The sequence below is a fragment of the Panthera tigris genome, chromosome A3, assembly GCF_018350195.1.
Source record: "Panthera tigris isolate Pti1 chromosome A3, P.tigris_Pti1_mat1.1, whole genome shotgun sequence".
Classification (NCBI taxonomy): Eukaryota; Metazoa; Chordata; class Mammalia; order Carnivora; family Felidae; genus Panthera; species Panthera tigris.
In genome coordinates, this window is record NC_056662.1 from 42309564 (window position 1) to 42329288 (window position 19725).

The following is a 19725-nucleotide window of genomic DNA, read 5'->3' on the forward strand; positions in this document are numbered from 1 at the left end:
TGTCTTCATTTCCTTTGGATGTATTCTTAGAAGTAGAATTGTTGGGTCATACGTTGGTTCTATTTTTAATTTTTAGAGGATCCCCCCCAACTACTGTTTTCTATAGTGGCTGCAACCAACAGTTGTGCATCGACATTTTGACACAAAAACACTGAGATCGGAGAGTATGGGCAGGAGGCACATGGGCACATGTGAGGGTTTATAAAGAGACTAGCCTGTCTGAGTCATGGTGGAAAGTCTGTGGTGTGCAGATGTAGGCTGGGCAGATGGGGTGAGGATACTTTGGCAACCTCGAAGTCTGGACTGAAGCACTGTTGTGTTCTGTAGGGAGAAATCATGCTGGTGACTGCAGAGAAAACTAGACCTTAGCCATTTGGGAGAGGGAAAGCCATTTCCCTAGTTAACCCTCTGTCTCACTTCCCAATCTATGGTGGAGGAGAGGAAATGGGCAAGGCAGCCATGTGTAGGGCCAAAGGAAACAGCATTGTTCTTCTGGCCAGATGTATCCCAAGCTCCTACCTCAGTAATGATCATTTTTACATCTTACGTAGCCCCCAGCTCTTGCATCGCATTCAGCCTTTGAGCTTTTCCCATTGAGGCCCCAGAAATAACACTGCAGAGACAAGCCACCCCTCTGTGTCACCTTCCAATTCCTGACCCACAGACTCTGTAAGCATCATAAAGTGGTCGTTTTAAGCTACCATGTCTTGGGATAATTTGTGATGGCAGCAACAGTAGCTAGAACACCAACATTGACCTCTTGATTCACTGGTGGGTTGTCCTTGGTTCTGTTCATTAGTTTAATCACCTTCTCCGATGCGGTGTTGGAAGCGCACAGTTCTTTACCAAGTTCCCAATGTGTCAAGGACTTGCAGTGTTAAGATGGAATCTCTTCCCACCCCCACTGCATATTTCTCTGATGCTCCGAACAAATGAAGGGGTTGAAAATTGCAATCTGCTATATATAGTGCCACCAGGGTTCTTCCTGCTTCTACTCACACAAATGGCACTCAGCCTTTTGTGATTTATGGCTCCCCACATGAAACGAGCCACCACCAGTCTCTCCCTCCCTTCTGTCAGTTGTGCATTTTGCAAATGGAAGTTTCTTGGGGGAAGCGGAAAAGAAGTATTGGCCAGGGACAGCTGAGGTGGCGTGTGGGAGAGGGACATACAATAGCTTCCTCAGTGGTTAATAGAGACCTTGTGTTTCTGAGCTCAAATGCACAACAGTGGGCCAGGGCCTGAGGATGATCGTATCAGATTTTGTGCTGCAAGGTTATCTTGTTTTCAGGACATCACATAGATGGGCCACAGAACATGTTATTTCTACAGCTTCACGAGCAGGTCCTTCTAATTCTAAAGCTGGTTGGACTGGCAGCTCTCCTTTTCATGGTAGTGGGTGCTCTGTGTCTCCATCAAATTCCATCCCTGCACGGATATCTTCATTGAACAAATATCAACCATCAGCCTCATATTCCAGCATGAATATCAGCTGCCGTGTCACAGGTGGCAGGGAGCATAGTGGCCCCCCAAGATGTCACCATCCCAGTCCTTAGAACTGGTGAAGCATAACGTGGCAAATAGCTTTAAGGTAGGGAGATTACCCTGAATGATCAGGTGGGCCCAATGTCATTGCAAAGGTCTCCTAGGAAGGCAGCAGAAGAGAGGGGCAGAGTAATACCGTAGATGAAGACTTTGACCCGCTGTTGCTGCCTTTGAAGCTGGAGGAAGGCCATGAACCAAGAAATGCAGCAGTCTGTGCAATGCAGAGAAAGCAAGGAAATGGATCCTCTCCTAGAGCCCCGGTAAGAGCGCAGCCCTGCGGGTACCTTGATTTGAGACTTCTGACCTCCAGCACTGTAAGAGGCTGCCTTTGTGTTGTTTTCAGCCACTATATTTCGGCAATTTGTTACAGCAGCCACAGAAAACTAAGATACTGCAGAATGAAAAACTGTTTTCTCCTTGCATTTGTCAGAGGGCAGATCTAAGCACCCGTTGGTTCAGTACCTTCCAGGGGCACTATTGAAAAGCCGATTTATTATTTTCTTCGTTTGTTCTGCATCACTGTGCTGAGGCTCATTAACACCCCATCCCTGGGTGCTCTGTGCATAAGCAGAAACGTATTAAGAATCAATCGCTCTGACCTTTATTCCTTGTTGGTGTTTTGTCATTCGTGGGCTGCTCGACCTGACATGTGAATTATACTCTGGCTGCCTGATGCAGAGGATGCAGCTACCAGCCCCCAAATATTTCAGACATATGCCAATTGCGATTTCAACACACATTCTCTTTTCCACCCCGTCAACCTGGAATTGTTCCATTGGCAACTAATGAAAGACCGATAGGAGGAAGGAATTGGCAAGGCATCACTGTTGACAAAGGGCCTAACCTTTGAGGAAGATTAAAAATAGATGCCCTTTAGGAAGAAAGAACCGAGGAAGTGAATCTTCTCTCATCTTTAACTCTTTGGTCTATTGTCCTAACCCAAAAATCGAACCTTCTTCAGAGTTTGCGAAAGAAAAGGAGACCACGCGCTTTCAAGGATCCATTTGTGTTTAGAAGCAAGCAGCTTGTTGGTTTGTACCCCCCCCCCAATGAAAATGTACAATGAAGCCGTATTGCAACATTTGTCAAAGCAAATAAATGGCGTGGCCCTCCATGCAGCAACATGTCAGGCATTAAGAGCATCTAGAAACAAACAACTTCGGAGGGGTTTCTCACCATGTCCTCTCGCCTCCTTTGTCTTAATTCTACCCCTTCTGGTGGTGCCCGATTCTAAGCCCTGGAAACGGCCCAAGAATTTCAAAATCACCTTTTCCATAAATTCCCCTTCCTTTCTTGCACCAATCTCAACCAGCTTCACTGGAGGGAAACCATCTAACGAAGGACCTCATGCCCAAGTGTTTGTAAATGGTAACACCTGGATGTGTTGCTTGTCCCAGAGGACTTGTTTTCCAAATCTTTTTAAATAGAGACATAATCAACATGGATAATGAGGGCTTAGAATTCAAGCTTAACTCTTCGTGGCTGGAATTCAGTCAGTGTAGAGGTGCGCAGGGGAGGCGATCTGAGTCACTGGAAACTTTCTCTGGGCCCCTCAAATCGCACCATTTGTACTACAACTCAAAATTCTGCCCCTACTTCTTCCTTCATAGATGAGATGGATTCCATAGACACGCTGTTCAACATAATTATAGGCAGTAATATTTATAGTAGGTCTCATAGTTCCCAACCAAAGGTTATTTCATGTGTTCCCCACCATTAAGCCTTATACAGGCAAGAATTCTCTCATCTCCATGTTATACGTTAGGGGTCAGCAAACTTTTTCTATAAAGAGCCAGAAAGCAAATACGTCGTTAGCCATATGGTCTCTGCTGCAACTACTCAAGTCTGCCCTTGGAGTGAGAAAGCAGCCAGGAGCAGCATGTGAACGAATGAGCACAGCTGTGTTCAACAAACTGTATTTACAAAAACAAGCAGCAGGCTGCATTTGCCAATCCCTGCTCTAGAAGAAGGAAACAGGATCCAGAAGTTTGAGGGACCCAGAGCACACACAAATAAGAAGCAGATCAACCCAGGACCTGAACCCAGTGCTTTCTGACTCCAAATCTACTGCTTGTTCGCCACAAAGCATTGCATTTGGAGCATGGTCTTTAGCCCTCGGTAGAGTCATGACTTTGGATCAAGTCATACACAATCTCCACCCATCCCCACATCTCCCCGTGCACATTTAGTGAGGCAACATCTGGGACTAGGCCACCATCATTACCATGCGGTCAAGGAAACAGAGGGAAGGTAACTGACCCACGGGACCAAACCAGGCCATTAGACAGGATAATTAGTGACACTTCATTGCATATTCAGTCAGATTCATCCACTCCTTCCAGAAGCACATCATGGAGCCCTCCCTGCAGCACAGAATGGGGACTAGGCATCCCAGACCCGCCCTCACTCAGCATCCTCCTCAGCAGAAGCAGCCATGCATCAGCATCACGGTGGAAGTTTCACAGGAGACAGAGCTTTAGGAAGCTATGTTCCTGCTGTGCTGGAGCCATTCATTCCCAGCTGGGCACCATGACACCTACTCTGTGGGTCCTTCTCTTCACCTTCACCTCCAGGTGCCTTCCCAGGAAGGTAGAGCACTGGGTGGGTTAGTCAGGTGTGAGGACACTGGTTGGGCCACAGCTGGAGTGGACAAGGGCAGAGCCTTCCTCTCACGTGTCCTCCCAGAAACCTTCTCGGTTACACTGAGGTCCACCGTTTGTTGTTAGGAAACAAACGACATGCCTGCATGTCGCAGGCAGGCTCTCTTTGTCTACACTAGGTGTGTGGCCAAAGCTATTCATATATTAAAGTGACAGCCTCCCTTTGCTTCTTTTCCACACTCATCTCTCAAAAGAACCTCATTGACAGGACCACATCATTTTCGCCAAGGACAGTGTTTACAGGTTCCTGGCAGCCCTGGGAAATTGTCCTCTCAAGTACATCCCAGCCTAACCATCCCTTCCTCAACATCTGGCATAGTGCCTACCATCTTTTAATATCCTTTTCCTTAATACAGCCCCCTTAATCCAACCTGTGACATTCTTCCACCATCTTGGAAATAGGAGCAAGAGGAAGACTGAGATCATGCTAAGGCACAACCTCAAATCCCTACACACGTTCCAGCAAACACAGGAGATGGCATTTTACCTCCTCAAGGCATTCCCATAGGTTGTCTTTGCACTTGGCTCCGCTAGAAACGTCTTTTGATCCCTCTTTAATTACACTGACTTATCTCATGGTATATCTTGTATACAGTGCTTTCGATGATAGATACCAATTTGTTAATATCTTGTCACAGAGACGCAGTGACTGGAACTGTGACCAGTGGCATGCAGCCATATCCTCTTTCCTCAATTGACTGTCTTCATTCTTGCAAGATAGGCAAACCTCTCTAAATGAGGGCAATCAATACAGCGCATTTAGCCATAATTGTGGCTTAACTCCCTGTTCTTTGAAAAGTTAAGCAATGTGATTTGCCTAAAACTGGCCTTTCCAAAAAGGCATCCCTGCATGCTCAAGAGGGAAATCAAGCAGCCAGCCTCCTGCCTGCCCCCTCCCTCCCAGCGACTGACCTTCCTGGGTCACGTCTTCCCTCCCCAAACCCTTCTCATCTCTAGATCCCTTTTTGGATCTTGACAACCAAGGCCAGCAGCGGTGGCACAGCAGGTAAGCTAGAGTGTCTAAGCTTAGGAGTGGCCTCTTTCCTCTGTAATCTCCCACATCACCCCCAGCAATGATCTTTCTGGGTCTCTTATTTGAGATAACGCACTGCCTTGGAAAGGTGAAGTCAAAAAGGGGTGGAGCTGTGTTCTTCCTGTAGGTGGGTCTTCTGCCTCCAGGACCCACAGAGGAACAGGCTCTAGCTGGTTTCTCTTGCCATGTTTAATTTGTCTCCAACTAGCTAAGAGCAGTAAGAATGAATCAAAGGTGCCTGGGCTGCTTTGGAAGGCACCGTGCCACTGCCTTTCCACAGGGCCTGAAATATTAGAACACTGGCAACAATTATAGCAGCAAATGCAGGCATTTATTGAGTATATACTATGAGCCAGGGGGTCCATATGCATAATCTCATCTGATTCTCTCCATAATCCAAATTATGAAGTGGGAACAGAGAAGCAACTGGCGCAGTAGGGAAGCATACAGACTGTGCAACCAGATTGCTCTGGTATCCTATGGGTTTCTGAGGGCTGCCATAGCCACGTATCATAGACCGGGTGTTTTAAACAACAAAAATGCATGTCTCACAGTTCTGGAACTTGAAGTCCAAGATCAAGGTGTCAGCAGGTTGGCCAGGAGGGAAGGATCCGTTCCAGGCCTTTCTCCTTGGCTTGGAGATGGCTGTCTTGACCTTATATCTTCACAGCATTCCCTCTGTGTGTCTCTGTCCAAATATCCTCGTGTTAGAATAGGACACTGGTCATACTGGATTAAGGCTCACCTTACAGAGCTCATTTTAACTTAATAGCCTCTTTAAAGACACTATCTCCAGGGCACCTGGGTAGCTCAGTTGGTTAAGCATCTGACTCTTGATTTCGGCTCAGGTAATGATCTCACGGTTTATGAGATAGGACCCCCCATTGGGCTCTGCGCTAACAGTAGGGAGCCTGCTTGGGATTCTCTCTCTCCCAGTCTCTCTGCCCCATCCCCACTCACGTGATTGCTCACATGCCTGTGCTCTCTTTCTCTCTCTCAAAACAAATAAACAGGGGCGCCTGGGTGGCTCAGTCAGTTAAGCGGCCGACTTCGGCTCAGGTCATGATCTCACAGTCTGTGAGTTCAAGCCCCGCGTCGGGCTCTGTGCTGACAGCTCAGAGCCTGGAGCCTGTTTCGGATTCTGTGTCTCCCTCTCTCTCTGACCCTCCCCCGTTCATGCTTTGTCTCTCTCTCTCAAAAATAAAAACGTTAAAAAAAAATTTTTTTAAACAAAACAAAAAAAACAAATAAACATTAAAAAAAGACACTATCTGCAAATACAATCATATTCTGAGGGACTAGTAGTTAGAACGTCAACATGTGACTTTTTAGGGGGACACAGTTCAACCCAGAACAGATCTGAACCATGTCTCTGCCCTTGGCTACCTGTGTGACTTTTACCCAGCCACTCACTCTGTCCTGCCTTCATTCCTAAGCAGCCTTGAGGTTGTTGTGAAAATTATGTACATGAAATACTTAAAGTCCTCCTGACACACAGCCAGACCTCAATAAATGTTAGTTGGTATCAGGGCTCATCCCCATTTCCCAAGTGAACAAACTGAGCCTTAAATAGGTTTCGCAACTTGCGTGAGATCACACGGCTGGTGAACAACAGATCCATCGGGGCCCGTAACCTATATCTGCCTATCCCAAAGACCAATCTCTCATCTACAATGCTGCCTCCTTTTCTGCAACCTTTTATTCTGAATAAAAGTCAATATTCTATCTAAATAGAAGTAAAGCTATATCGTCCTTTCCAGGAGATGAAGCCCAGCCCAATCCATTTTAAATCCCCCCAGCAACTCAAAGCTTGAAGGGAAAGCCCCCAGTGTGCCTCTGGCATCTCACGAGAGGAAGAACAGAGCCTGTCCGTGTTGGCCACTGACTCTGTAAGCACACATCAGAAAGGACTTGAATTCTTCTCTCCTACCCAGGAGATTGACACCAGGGAGGATGATCAGGCCAGGAGCCAGAGGAGCCTTCTGACTTCAGCCTTAATCCTGCGCCCCATGTGGACGCATCTTCAAGCCCGCCCACGGTTGTCCTAGCTAACATGTTGGGCGTGATGTTTCTGGAACAGCTATTTTTGTTTTGTTTTAACCTATCAAGGGAAAAAAAGTCCTCAGCCCATAATAAAGGCTAGGTCATTTCGTGTGCAAATTAAGAGGTTTTAATAAACAGAAGATCCACATTTTTTGGAAACCTTGCTCTAGCCTTGATGCCCGCCCACGCACCTCCCCAGCCTGCCGTCCCTGCCCCTCCCAGCTAGCACTAGGTGAATCCAGAGAGATGATTTTTCAAGGAGTAGATGGGCTGTGTTATCTTACAGATGTGAGTTTGTTCTCTTTCAGAGACCACTTGGTGTGGTCTCTGGAAGCATAGACGCTTTGTCCCTTGCTCTCATCTATGGTTTGAGCAGTGTGAGAACTGGGACAAGAGCGAGGAGGGGGAGGAGACCCCAGCATGCAGTTCCTCAGCCTCAGCTTAGGAATCAGGCACTTGGAAAGCTTTAAGAGACCCTAAGGCCAGGCCCACCTCTAGGGACTCTTGACAAACCCCACCACCACCACCCCCCTCCAGGCGATGGTGCCACTGGCCAAGCTTGGGACCCTCTGCTTCCCCCACAGAGGCATTGTCGGATGCACCACAGGACCAGAGCAGGTCTTAGAGTTCCACTCTCCACCGGTTCTCAGCCAGGACCCACAGCACAACTCCCTGGGGTTCTTAAGGGACACATTCCTGGGTGGTCAGAGTAGCCACCTTAGGTTGTCTGACAGCCATCCATATGTTTCATTAAGAACAGCAGATGTTTCTTGATCTTTTTGGAGTAAATTTAAAAGAGATACTACCAGATGTCATATCTATATTAGAACAGATGTAGATATTATAACATAGGTATTATAGGTATCATATACGGATAACATGTAGGTATTTACATATAAATCCACTGGTTACATTTTATAAAATATATCTATATATATTTATCAAACATATGGATATTATCCATCAATATTGTATACATGTGCGTGTGTGTATACACACACACACACACAAGTGTGTATATGTGTGTATACACACACACACACACACACACACACACACACACGTTTCAAATTTACGACATTGTATCAGTTTCCTATGGCTACTGTATTAATTACCACAAACTCGGTGGCTTAAAACAACTTCTACTTACTCTCTCACAGTTCTAGGGGATGGAAGTCCAAAGTCAAGGCCATCAGCTTGCAGGGCTGTGCTGCTCCGGGGCTCCAGAGGAAGAAAGTCCTTCCCTGCCTCTTGGAGGTTCTATTGGCCGCCAGCACTCATGGGCTGTGGCTCTTTACTCCAGGCCCTGTTTCCCCCTTCACCTGGCCTTCTGCTCTTCTCTGTGTATGCATCTCCTCAGTGTGAGTCTAATAAGGACACTGGTCCCTGGATACGTGTCATTGGATTTAGGGCCCATCCTGATAATCCAGAATGGTCTTAACTCAAGATCTTGAGTTACAACTACAAAGACTCTTTTTCCAAACAAAGTCTTGTTCACAGGTTCCAGAGATTAGGATGTGAGCATACAATTTGGGGGGATATATAGTTGGGGGAACATATATTTTGGGGGGAACATTGAATCCACTACACTACAAAAGAATCATGCTAAACATACTCCTTTAAAAAAAGAAACTCCCTCTTGGGGCACCTGGATGGCTCAGTCAGTCAAGCGTCCGACTTTGGCTCAGGTCATGATCTCACAGTTCAGGGGTTCAAGCACCACATCAGGCTCTGAACTGACAGCTCAGAGCCTGGGGCCTGCTTCAGATTCTGTGTTTCCCTCTCTCTGTCTCTGTCCCTCCCCAACTTATGCACTCTCTCTCTCTCAAAAATAAATAAACATTTTTTTTATTTTAAATAAAGAAATAATAAATAATTTTTAAAAACCTCCTCTTTCTATGTATGTGTATTAGTGCAAACATGTAAACATTTTCTGGAAGGACTCATGCGAAGTCATGAACAGTGATCACTTTTGAGCAGAGAACTATTTGAGAGCAAGGAAGGAAAGAGGGGGATGAAACGTTCCCTTCCCATTATACAACTTCCTGTACTGCTTTAATTTTCTAGCCATGCACATGTGTTACCTTCTTTTTTTTTTTTTTAATGTCAACAAGGATTCTCAGGAGGTTGGGGGTGTGAAATTATGTTTTTTCTTTTCTTCTTTCCTACTTCTCCATTTTAAAACAACAATTTTGGGGGCGCCTGGATGGCTCAGTCGGTTAAGCGTCTGACTCTTGGTTTTGGCTCAGGTCATGATCTCATGGCTCATGGGATCAAGCCCCACATCTGGCCCTGCGCTGACAGCATGGGACCTGCTTGGGATTCTCTCTCTCCCTCTCTCTCTTCCCCACTCATGCTTGCTCTCTCTCTCTCAAAATAGACAAATAAACTTAAAAATAAGTAAATACATAAATACATAAATAAAGTAAAACAACAATTTTTATTTAATCAAAGAAGCAGCTCACGTGGGTGATTTGGATGTCCCGCCCAATCAGAGAGTAAGTGACCCAATCTGACCGTGTCCTCTCACAGAGAAAGAACCAAGAAGGAGGGCAGGACAGGCACTGGGAGAGCTGGCTGCTAAGGGGGAGTGGGCATCTCCCTGCCTCCTCGCCTTGGGAGGTGATGGCCCCAAGGCTTCCCATCTGCAGATCTCTCTACTGAGTGAGGATTTCACAGCTTGGATCCCACCGGGGCCTCCCCACAATTCTGAGAAGTGGAAATAGGCATTTTACAGGGGAAGAAAATTGGCCTCCAGGACAGTGTCAACCTTGGGGCAGATTGGGATCCCCTGGAGAGTCTGATTGGGTCCAAGCGTGGGCCACGTGTGGGGATTGCTAAAGCTCCCCGGGTGACCTGGTGTGCACCCCAGGTAGAGGTGAGCTGGCTGAAGGGTGGGAGGGGAATTGACATATGTGGGCATTTACTGTGTGCCCGGAGCTGTGTTTCACAGGTGCTCCACAGAGGATGAGGCCACTCATTCCTCAAATGAACCCTCAGAAGTAGTTCCTCTCATTCCGGTGATAAGGAGTCTCAGAAATATCACTATTATGCTCAAAGATACAGAGTTAGTAGGGGCAGATGCAGGTTGCAAACCCACCTCTGTGGCGGCACCACAATCCAGAGCTCTTTCTACAAAACCTCTTGGCTTCCACGGATGACCCTTACCCAGTTCACTCCGGTCCTGGGGTGGGGCAAACTTTGAGAAGTTCTACTTTATTAACTGCTCAAAAGTTTGCCATCAGAAAATCGAGAAAAGCAAAAACAATCACACGCTACCTGTTCTCAAATGCATGGGTTTATGCACGTGTCTTACAACCGCTCTTGGCAAATGACAAGAGTGACGACATCGTACTGCCTTAGGCTGGGGCATCAAAACATGCAGAAGGTGTTGGCAATTTAGCAGAAAATCCTGGAGGCAATAGCGGAGCACTCTTTCAAGAAATGCTGATCACCAACATGCTCGACGGCACGGAGGATGACATCCCGTAGGAAAACACAGACGTGGACAATTCTGAGGCTCCAAATGTGCAACAGTTTAGGAACATCCTAACCAATGTACTTCCTAACATTTTCCCTTTTTCTTTTTGTTTGTTTTTTTTACAAAAGTTATACATGGTTGAAGAAGTCTTTGTCCAAATGGGACTACAAGAGCACTTCCTGTACAAAATGAAGTTTACAAATGAGAAGGAAGCATCGTGACATGGTTTCATTCTCAGGAGTCGTAGTAATCTCCTAGGGCTGAATTCAATTCTTAGTGGTTGTATTAGTTTCTATAACAGGATACCACAAACTGGGAGGCCCAATACAACAGAGATTAACTCGCTCACAGTTCTGGAGGCCAAAAGTCTGAGGTCGTGGTGTTGGGACACCACACTCCCTCTGAAATCTCTAGCAGCCCATCTCCTTTTGCCTCTTCCACCTTCTAGTAGACCCAGGAGTTCTCTGGCTTGTAGAAGGATAACTCCATTCTCTGCCTCCTCCCTCTTCACATGGCTTTGCCCTGTGTGTCCTTATGTCTTCCTGTGGCATTCTTCTCGTGTGTCTGTCTGTCCTCTTCTTATGAGAACACCAGCCACGTTGGATTAAGGGCCCATCTTCCTCCAGTATGACCTCCTCCTAACTAATTACATCAGCAACAGCCCTGTTCCCATATAGGGTCACATTCTGAGGTACTGAAGGTTAAGATTTCAATATATCTTTCAGAGGGACACAATTTAACCCATGAAGGTGGTACATAAAAATAATTCTTGGTAGTACACAAAATAATGGTGTAACACATCTACAGCATCATAGATTTTAAAACTTTAGCGTTTTCACAAACATGTCAGTTTTGTGTTTTGTTTCTTTTCCCACACTCACTCCCAGCGAAGTCGTCTCACCCTTTGGAAGCAGGTTTCCCATATTGCTCGTCTTTCTCCTGGCCCCTCTCCTGCCCCCACAGTGGATGCTAATTAGCAGCTGTTTAATTATCAGCCCAGCGGGGGAGTGATCCAGACCCTGATCCTCAGAGAGTCAAATCCACAGTTAAGTTGTCCCAGATACTGGAAGGTTGACTGTGTTCCATGCCTTAGCAAGAGGCAGTGTGGCTTGGTGGAAAGTGTGGAGGATTTAGAATTGGTCAGCCTGCGTGACTCTGCCATGTTTTCAACAGCTGAACAATGGCCGCTAACCCTCCTTTCCTCAGTTGTAACCATATCCTCCCCACAGTCTTGTTGAGAAGATTATATGTAGTGAAAGTACCTTGCTAATGAAACGTCTAAAATAGAAGGCAAATGTGCAGGGATAGTATCTGCCTCCTAGAATGATCTGTAACCGGCACATTGTAGATGTACAAACACATTTGTTGATTGAAAATTCTTCGTTAAAGAGAAAGACTATAAGAAGGAAGGAAGTGGGGGGAGTTTCTGGAGTAAAACTTGTTCAAGCATGGGTGTCAAATAAAGATTTAAAAGTTGAACCAGAATTGCAGAATATCCATCTCTTCGTTTCTAATAAAATAATTCCCAGTAACGAACACTCTTGCTTTCTTATCTTGTTTATCTATATAAATGATTAGGTCAATGGACAACTTGGATGAGCAGTCTAAAATGAAATACCTAAGCTAACTGTACATTATTTTTCAAGAAGGCAAGGAGCTATGGTTAAGTTGCAGGCCACTGGTGCCACATCGAAGTGGTAATGAAAGGTACCGTGTGTGAAAGGTTACATTCAGAGGAGGAGAAAGAGAGAATAAAAGTAACCTTGTAGTTATAATGTGAGGAAGGAATTTGAACACCAGGAAATACTTCTCTGATATTAACTGTTTTATCACACGAGGGGTTATAACACTGAAATCTCCTCCAGGGGTCTTTAAAAATAGTTAATAATCTCATCTTTCTGCTACTGGAAATTTCAATTATAGTAGAAAACAATCCAAATGACCAGTAAGAGGGATATCATTGGGTAAATTATTGTACATTATTCTATGGGATATTTAGGTAGCTATTAAAAATTAATTTATGAGAGCCCTAGAGAAGCATATTAAAATCCTTGTGTACACTACTTAGAGAAGAAAGAACGCAGAATTTTATCTGTCGTTCAATTACTCTTATGTAAAAATTAAGTTTAAATGAAAATTAGCATTGGACAAGAACCCAGAAAAAGAAAGCAATTTATGGTAGTCTGTGGTATCACTGTGGGGAAAAATACGTATTCTCCAGTTATTTGCATATAACAAGAAAAATATATGTTTTAAAGGAGTTCTCTGTCTTGGAATTGTAACTGTGATCTTCACTGAAGACGTGAACATAAACTAAAAGGCTCAGAAAGGTCTGCAGTCGTAGGATTTTTAATTTTCAGTAACACTAAATGACAAGATTGCAGACACCGACGTCACGCTTCGGCAATTCTGAGCAGCAAGGAGGGGTGGTGTCCAGAGAGCACAGCGTTCCAAAGCATCGCTGGTCTCCATTAAAACCTAATTTATGGAATTAAAAATTAATTTTATGGAAATGAGTTTTAAGTCTTTTCATTAGACTGCACTCAGTCTAATTAAGTTTCGAGTGCTATTGTCGTAGCCATTCCTGCTCTGTTATCTAAAAAAAGATGAAATCCGATGTGGGTCTGCTTGTTCTTATGCTGCTGAGAATCAGCAACTCCAAAAGGGAGTTTTCGAGCATCCACAGGGCAGCTACTCTTGCTTAGCAAAGACCCTAGCAATGGAACAACGCTACCTCAACAAAATCAGTCATGACAACGAATCCAGTATGATGGGAATCCCACAACGGAAGCCAACCCAGGCTTACCATTAATGAGCGGAGCAGATAAAGGTCTTACTCAGGACCACTATGGGAAGATGCGATGGCCGAATTCAGGCTCCTTCCCAAGTGAAAGCGACACTCTTACCCCTCTTCCTTGAGTACCTGTGTCCATAGTAAAAGAAACGTTTTAAGAGGGGTGCACTATGGCTCTTTACATAAACGTACGTGTGTGTGTGTGTGTGTGTGTGTGTGTGTGTAGGTAGATCTATCTTCTATCTGTTCTGTGACAGCTGTGAGGATACACAGAGCACACCTCTGATTTCCAGGAGAGTAATTGACCAAGCACCCCAGCTGCTGCGCTCTGAAATCTGTCACTGTGTTGGCAACAGGCCATGCTTCCCAGGCGGCTCCAGCCAGTCACTGAGCACGGCAGGAGCGCTGAGGCAGGATCATCCCTGGGAGACATAGGGTTCCTCTGAAAGTCGACTTTGGAACCCCAACAGACTTGTCACACTTTCCTTACACTATGGGGCAGTTGAGGACACTTTTGCCCAACCTTGTTCATGCTCTCCTTTACGGGGTCAAGCTTGCATAGCAGTGTCTTGCATTTTCTCTTCTAATAAAAACCTTGCGTATTTAATCTCATCTTGGCATCTGCTTCTCAGAAGATACATATATAGAATATATAGAAAATACACATCATATACATATATGCGCATGTATATTTGAATCATAATTTCTCTCCATTTGTTTTTTTTTAATTTTTTTTTATTTTTTTTTAATGTTTATTTTTGAGACAGAGAGAGACAGAGCATGAATGGGGGAGGGGCAGAGAGAGAGGGGGACACAGAATCGGAAGCAGGCTCCAGGCTCTGAGCCATCAGCCCAGAGCCTGACGCGGGGCTTGAACTCACGAATCGTGAGATCGTGACCTGAGCCGAAGTCGGACGCTCAACCGACTGAGCCACCCAGGCGCCCCATCTCCATTTGATGGACACTAGTTATGTCTAGATTTTTGCCATTATAAAAATATCCATCCGTGGGGCATCTGGGTAGCTCAGTCTGTTGAGCTTCTGACTCTTAATCTCAGCTCAGGTCATGATCCCAGGGTCATGGGATCAAGTTCCACATTGAGCTCTGTGCTGAGCATGGAGTCTGCTTGGAATTCTCTCTCTCTCTCTCTCTCTTTCTCTTTCCCTCTAGTGCCTCTCTCCTACTCATGAGTGCTCTCTCTCTCTCTTTCTAATAGAAAAAAAATTAAAATTAAAAAAAAAGAAAACACATCCATCCCATGCTTCCAAATATTTGCTATGTGCCAAAGTGAGTATCTGTTGTTGGAATACTTCCAAGGAATCGAGCAAATGCCACACCTACCACTTCTTTTCTACACATACAGAGTTTCTGGTAGAATTAAAGATTTTCTGGCAAATGAGCCCCCAGGTTTCCTATGTCAGTGTGTAGAAGGAAATGAAGTACCACTCTCCTACAGCATTCCTGCACATTCTAGGACAGCAAGGGAGGGGAGGTTTCCAGCCACGTTTACGATCCCTCCATTTTTCCCTCCCTACCGTCACTGTAGACATGGGTCCTCTTGTCTTCCCTGGTCCCAATCAGAGTTCTCAAGTGCAAGCAACAGAAATCAATTCTGGATTAGTTAAGCAAAAGAGGATTTCCTGGAATGGTATGGGGAGCTCCCAATCAGTGAGAGGCCAAAAGATTAGTCTTGGGGGAGCTCCAGGGTCGGGTTGTGGAACTGTAGTAAGAACGTTTTACAGGGAAGGTCTGGGGAGTGAACCTAGGAAATAAATAGCCTTCAAGGGCTCCTTTTCCCCTCACATTACTTTCCCAAAATGCAAATCCATACCCACCGGGGCTCCTCTAAGGCAGAGAGAGCCTGCAATTTCTTTGCAGCAGATAAGGTGTCTCACATTTCACTCCCACCAACACAGAACCTAGTGGACTCCAGGTAGTCCCCCAAATACACTGAGGATGTTTGCAAAACAAAGAAATGGATGTTGGGCAGCAAAATATAATTTTAAAACTACGTATTCAGCCCACACCCTTTTCTACATTTGCGTAGTCCTTGAGTTTATAGCTGTTCAGAGACTGGCCACAGCCACTGGGTGATAAATGCATTATTGCCCAAGTGAAGGTAAGTTTCATGAATGGGACAAAGTCTAGCTGTGTCCAGGAACCTGTTTGAACAATTCAGCACCTAAGTTTCATTTCCATCCAAGGGCTTGGGGTCCTGTCTGACTTTCCAAAAATTGAAGTATTGTCATCGCCAGGATGGCAACACCGTCCATTTCTTTTCAAAGATCCCTCACTTACCTTCGAAAGCTCTGCCGTGAACTAGCTGGCTCTCCACGCAGGTTTTCTTTTGGTCTGGTTTTGGTTTGGTCTGGTTCAGTCTTGGTTTTGGTTTTGGCTGATTCCCAAATGTGACAGCACAATCCTGTCAACAAACATAAAGGCTCGAAAGCCTTCCAGAAAAATAATCCATGCAGTTTTGACTCTCTCCCTCCCTGAGTCCACATCAACCTTCCTTACTTAATAGAAGTATTGGGTTGCTTTGTTTATTTCCCTCAACAACCCCTACCACCTTTTCTTCCTTGAGAGTACTTTTCTCTGTCGAATTCTCATTTTAAAGAAACTCACTTTGAGGCATCACCAAGGCCAATTTATTCAGCACAGAGAGGAGCAAATGCTTTCAGAAAATAATCATAGAGAGCAGAGTGTACAGGAGATGAACTTGGCTTCTGCAGAAAAAAAAGAAAACACCTTATGTACAAATGGAATTTGAGTTCATGGAAATGAATTCCAGAAGAAGGTGTTCAGGTTGATATTCAGGTGTTCTGCCAATATGTCATTTCAGGTAAAGATGGCCTTGCAGCAGGAAGGATTTGACAGAAAGAAGCGGGGGTATAGAGACATCAATGAGATTGACATCAACATGAATGATCCTCTTTTTACAAAGCAGTGGTATCTGGTAAGCATCTCCGTATTATTCCTAACATTTCCCACCTTGAGACTTTGGATAAAAGACTCATTTCTATTTCCTCATTATTCTATGGAATGTCAGCCAGCATCTGACTCCATGAACCTCTCTGTCCCCTCTGATACGTATTGATTTTCTATCACCACCCATACATCATGTTCCCTAATCTGTTTCTTCTGGAACTGCTAAATAGCCATGATCTCTGCTGATCAGATTGCTCCAGACTCTGAAAAAGCACACCAGTGCATGAGGGGAGACTTGCAAAATCATGCAGAAGTTGAGTCAAGGGTCTAGGGGGAGTAATCCAAGGGTTTCAACAGGCAGAGTGATGGGAGGACATAATGAAACCACAGGCATAAGAGAAAGAATCAGGCGACTTCACAAGGGACAAGCAAGAGAGGTCAAAGACCAAAGCAATGAAAGTAGCATCCATTAGTTCTTCCTAAAATAATGGCAGGAAGTCACATCCATGGTGCTTCACTGATGCAGGATTCAAGGCCTGGGGGTCCAATCTGTCAGGTGAAGTGAGTATTTTCTGTCCCACCAGCATCCTCCGTGGCCCATTTGGACAGGTTGGGTTATATCTAAAAGAGACTCAGAGCCTCTAAACCAATCTATCTGCAGGCCATCTTGAAGGGAAAGGAGTGAGTAATTTTAAAACACGAGTGATGCTTCACCTTATTTAAGATCAAAAGGTGATGAGCAGGAAAGAAGACTAAATTATAGCCCTGTGGACTGATACTTTTATGGGAATGCATCACAACTTACCTCTTGGATCTTCACAGCTCGACTGTGCCCTTGGCTTTTTGGCATGGAATCCCACAAATCTGATCTGGGCAAGTGAAAAAGGCTTCTGTGTGTTAATCACGTTAGGCTACCATGGGTCTTGCAATCACAACCAACCCCCAAATCACACTGGCTTAACAAATTGAAGCTGTTGCCCACTCACTATACGTCCAACACTTCCTATTTCCTCATGGACCCAGTCTCCATCTCAGCTCCATCTCGACCCCTGCTCTCAAGAGCACCTCAACAAGGGGAAGGAGCAGGGCACACACTGGCGCCCTAAGGCTTCTGCCTGGATGTGACAATTGACGCCCGAGCTCACATTCCATTGGCCAAAACCAGTCACGTGGGCATTCTACTAACTTCCAAAGTAATAGAGAGTGTAATCTTAACATGTGCCTGGAAGACCAGTCGTTTTTGCAAAAAGCGCTAATGATATCCACACAGCGTTTTAGCAACGGGTCACTGTGGGCTTCTGCCGATACAAATTCTGACTGCGCTGTTTCCACAACTCATCTTTGAGAAAACCTGCACAGGACAAAGATGCATGAAAAGAAGGCAATGAACCTATTTATCTGGAATTCCTTTGTTTCCTTTTTTGAATTTTTGTTAGGGAAAGGACTGTTTTCCTCCATTAGAACAAGCACTAAAAGTGAACCAACTATCTTTAATCAGTTCCTCAGACATTTTTAAGCAAGATTTGGTGTGGTGGTACTGAAATTAAAGGTAAATAGGATGTGCTCTCTCTCGCAAAGCATATCGTTATTGAGCAAGGAAATCACATTCAAATAAGAATAATCCAAGAAAGTATGTGCTAAATTCAAAATATGAGGTATAAATAAGGACTACAAGAGTGAGCATTTAATTCCAAATTGGAGAGTTTCTTGCAATAGCAGCTTTAAGGAGTTTAAGGATAGCAATCCAATCATAAGAGATGGAAGGATTGAGGGGCGCCTGGGTGGCTCAGTCAGTTAAGTGTCTGATTAGGTTTAGGGCATGATTACGAGTTCAAGCCCCGCATGAGGCTCTGTGCTGACAGCCTGGAGCCTGGGGCCTGCTTTGGATTCTGTGTCTCCCACTCTCTGCCCCTCCCCCATGCTCTCTCGCTCTCTCTCTCAAAATAAATAAACATTAAAATGCAAGAGATAGAGGGATTGAAACTGTGTTTGCATAATTACATAACATAGAAACGTCAATTATGTACATTTAAAAAAATGGAGGGAGAAGGCTGGAAGAGGTGGATGGGGAAACATCGGTAAGTATGGTTTCCTGGAAGACTTGGCCTTTGAGTTGGCCCTGGAATACCAGACAGCTGCAAACATTTAGACAGGTGCTTTACTGCACCAGACTAACAAGATTCTCTGCTTTGGAATTCCTGAACCAGATCAACACAGGGCAAGCCGATGGCACTCCTGGTCTTGATTTGAATGTGGCAGAAGCTTGGGAGCTGGGATACACAGGGAAAGGTGTCACCATTGGAATTATGGATGATGGTGAGTATTTCAAAGCCTTTGCATCATTTGGAAGCAAGTGTGTCTTTGCATGCCTTTGCAATATAAAAGATTCACTGTTTGGGGGCTCAGTCAGTTAAGCATCCAACTCTTGATTTCGGCTCAGGTCATGATCTCACAGTTTGTGAGTTCGAGCCCCTCACTGGGCTCTGCGCTCCCAGGGCGGAGCCTGTTTCAGATTCTCTGTCTCCCTTTCTCTGCCCTTCCCCTGCTTGCTTTCTCTATCTCTCTCAAAAATAAATAAATGTTAAAACAAATTTTTTTAAGAAAGATTGACTGTTTTGGAGATGCTGCTAAACTCAACCACCATCTATATTGTGGCAAAATCCTTCCCTTTCTCCAGATCAGTGGTCCTCAAACTTCAGGATGCCTTTAACAAATATTTATTGGATTAATAAAGAAAAAAATGAATGAAGGAAAACTGACCATCACTGACCTGTAATTTCTTATTGAGCCACTGTTTATACCTTACCTCCAATATCTTCTAAACCCACTTGTGTTTATCATCTATTTCTCCAGATCCACAGTCTAGTGCAATAGCCACTGACCATATGTGGCAATTTACACTGAAGTTTAAATTAATTAAAGCCAAATCAAATTAAAAATTCAATTCCTCAATCACCTTAGCCTCATTTCAAGTCCTCAATGACCACAAGGGGCGAGCTAGCGGCTGCTGAAATTCAATTCAACTTTACTATCATCACAGAAAGTTCTATTACACAGTGTGGTTTTACATCCACAAAATAGCTTTTTGGTAACAGGATTGGAGTCTGGAGAAATTTCGACTTTATTGCTACTTTCAGAATGAACCCTGGTAAAGCAGACCTTGAAAACATTTTATGACATATGCCCCCTATAAGATGTTATTTTACCCCCTATGCCTGCCAGACAAACTATTTCCTATAGT

The 19725-nt window shown here is 44.8% G+C and overlaps 1 protein-coding gene across 2 annotated transcripts in view; it reads left to right on the top strand.

Annotated features, from left to right (window-relative positions):
- PCSK2 (proprotein convertase subtilisin/kexin type 2) overlaps nt 1-19725 on the top strand; it is a 270236-nt gene that overhangs the window by 126660 nt on the left and 123851 nt on the right. For both annotated transcript variants that reach the window (XM_042980934.1, XM_042980935.1), the window contains 2 exons: nt 16399-16512; nt 18692-18800. In XM_042980934.1, coding sequence (XP_042836868.1) covers nt 16399-16512; nt 18692-18800 — 223 coding nt within the window. The remainder of the gene's footprint in view (nt 1-16398; nt 16513-18691; nt 18801-19725) is intronic.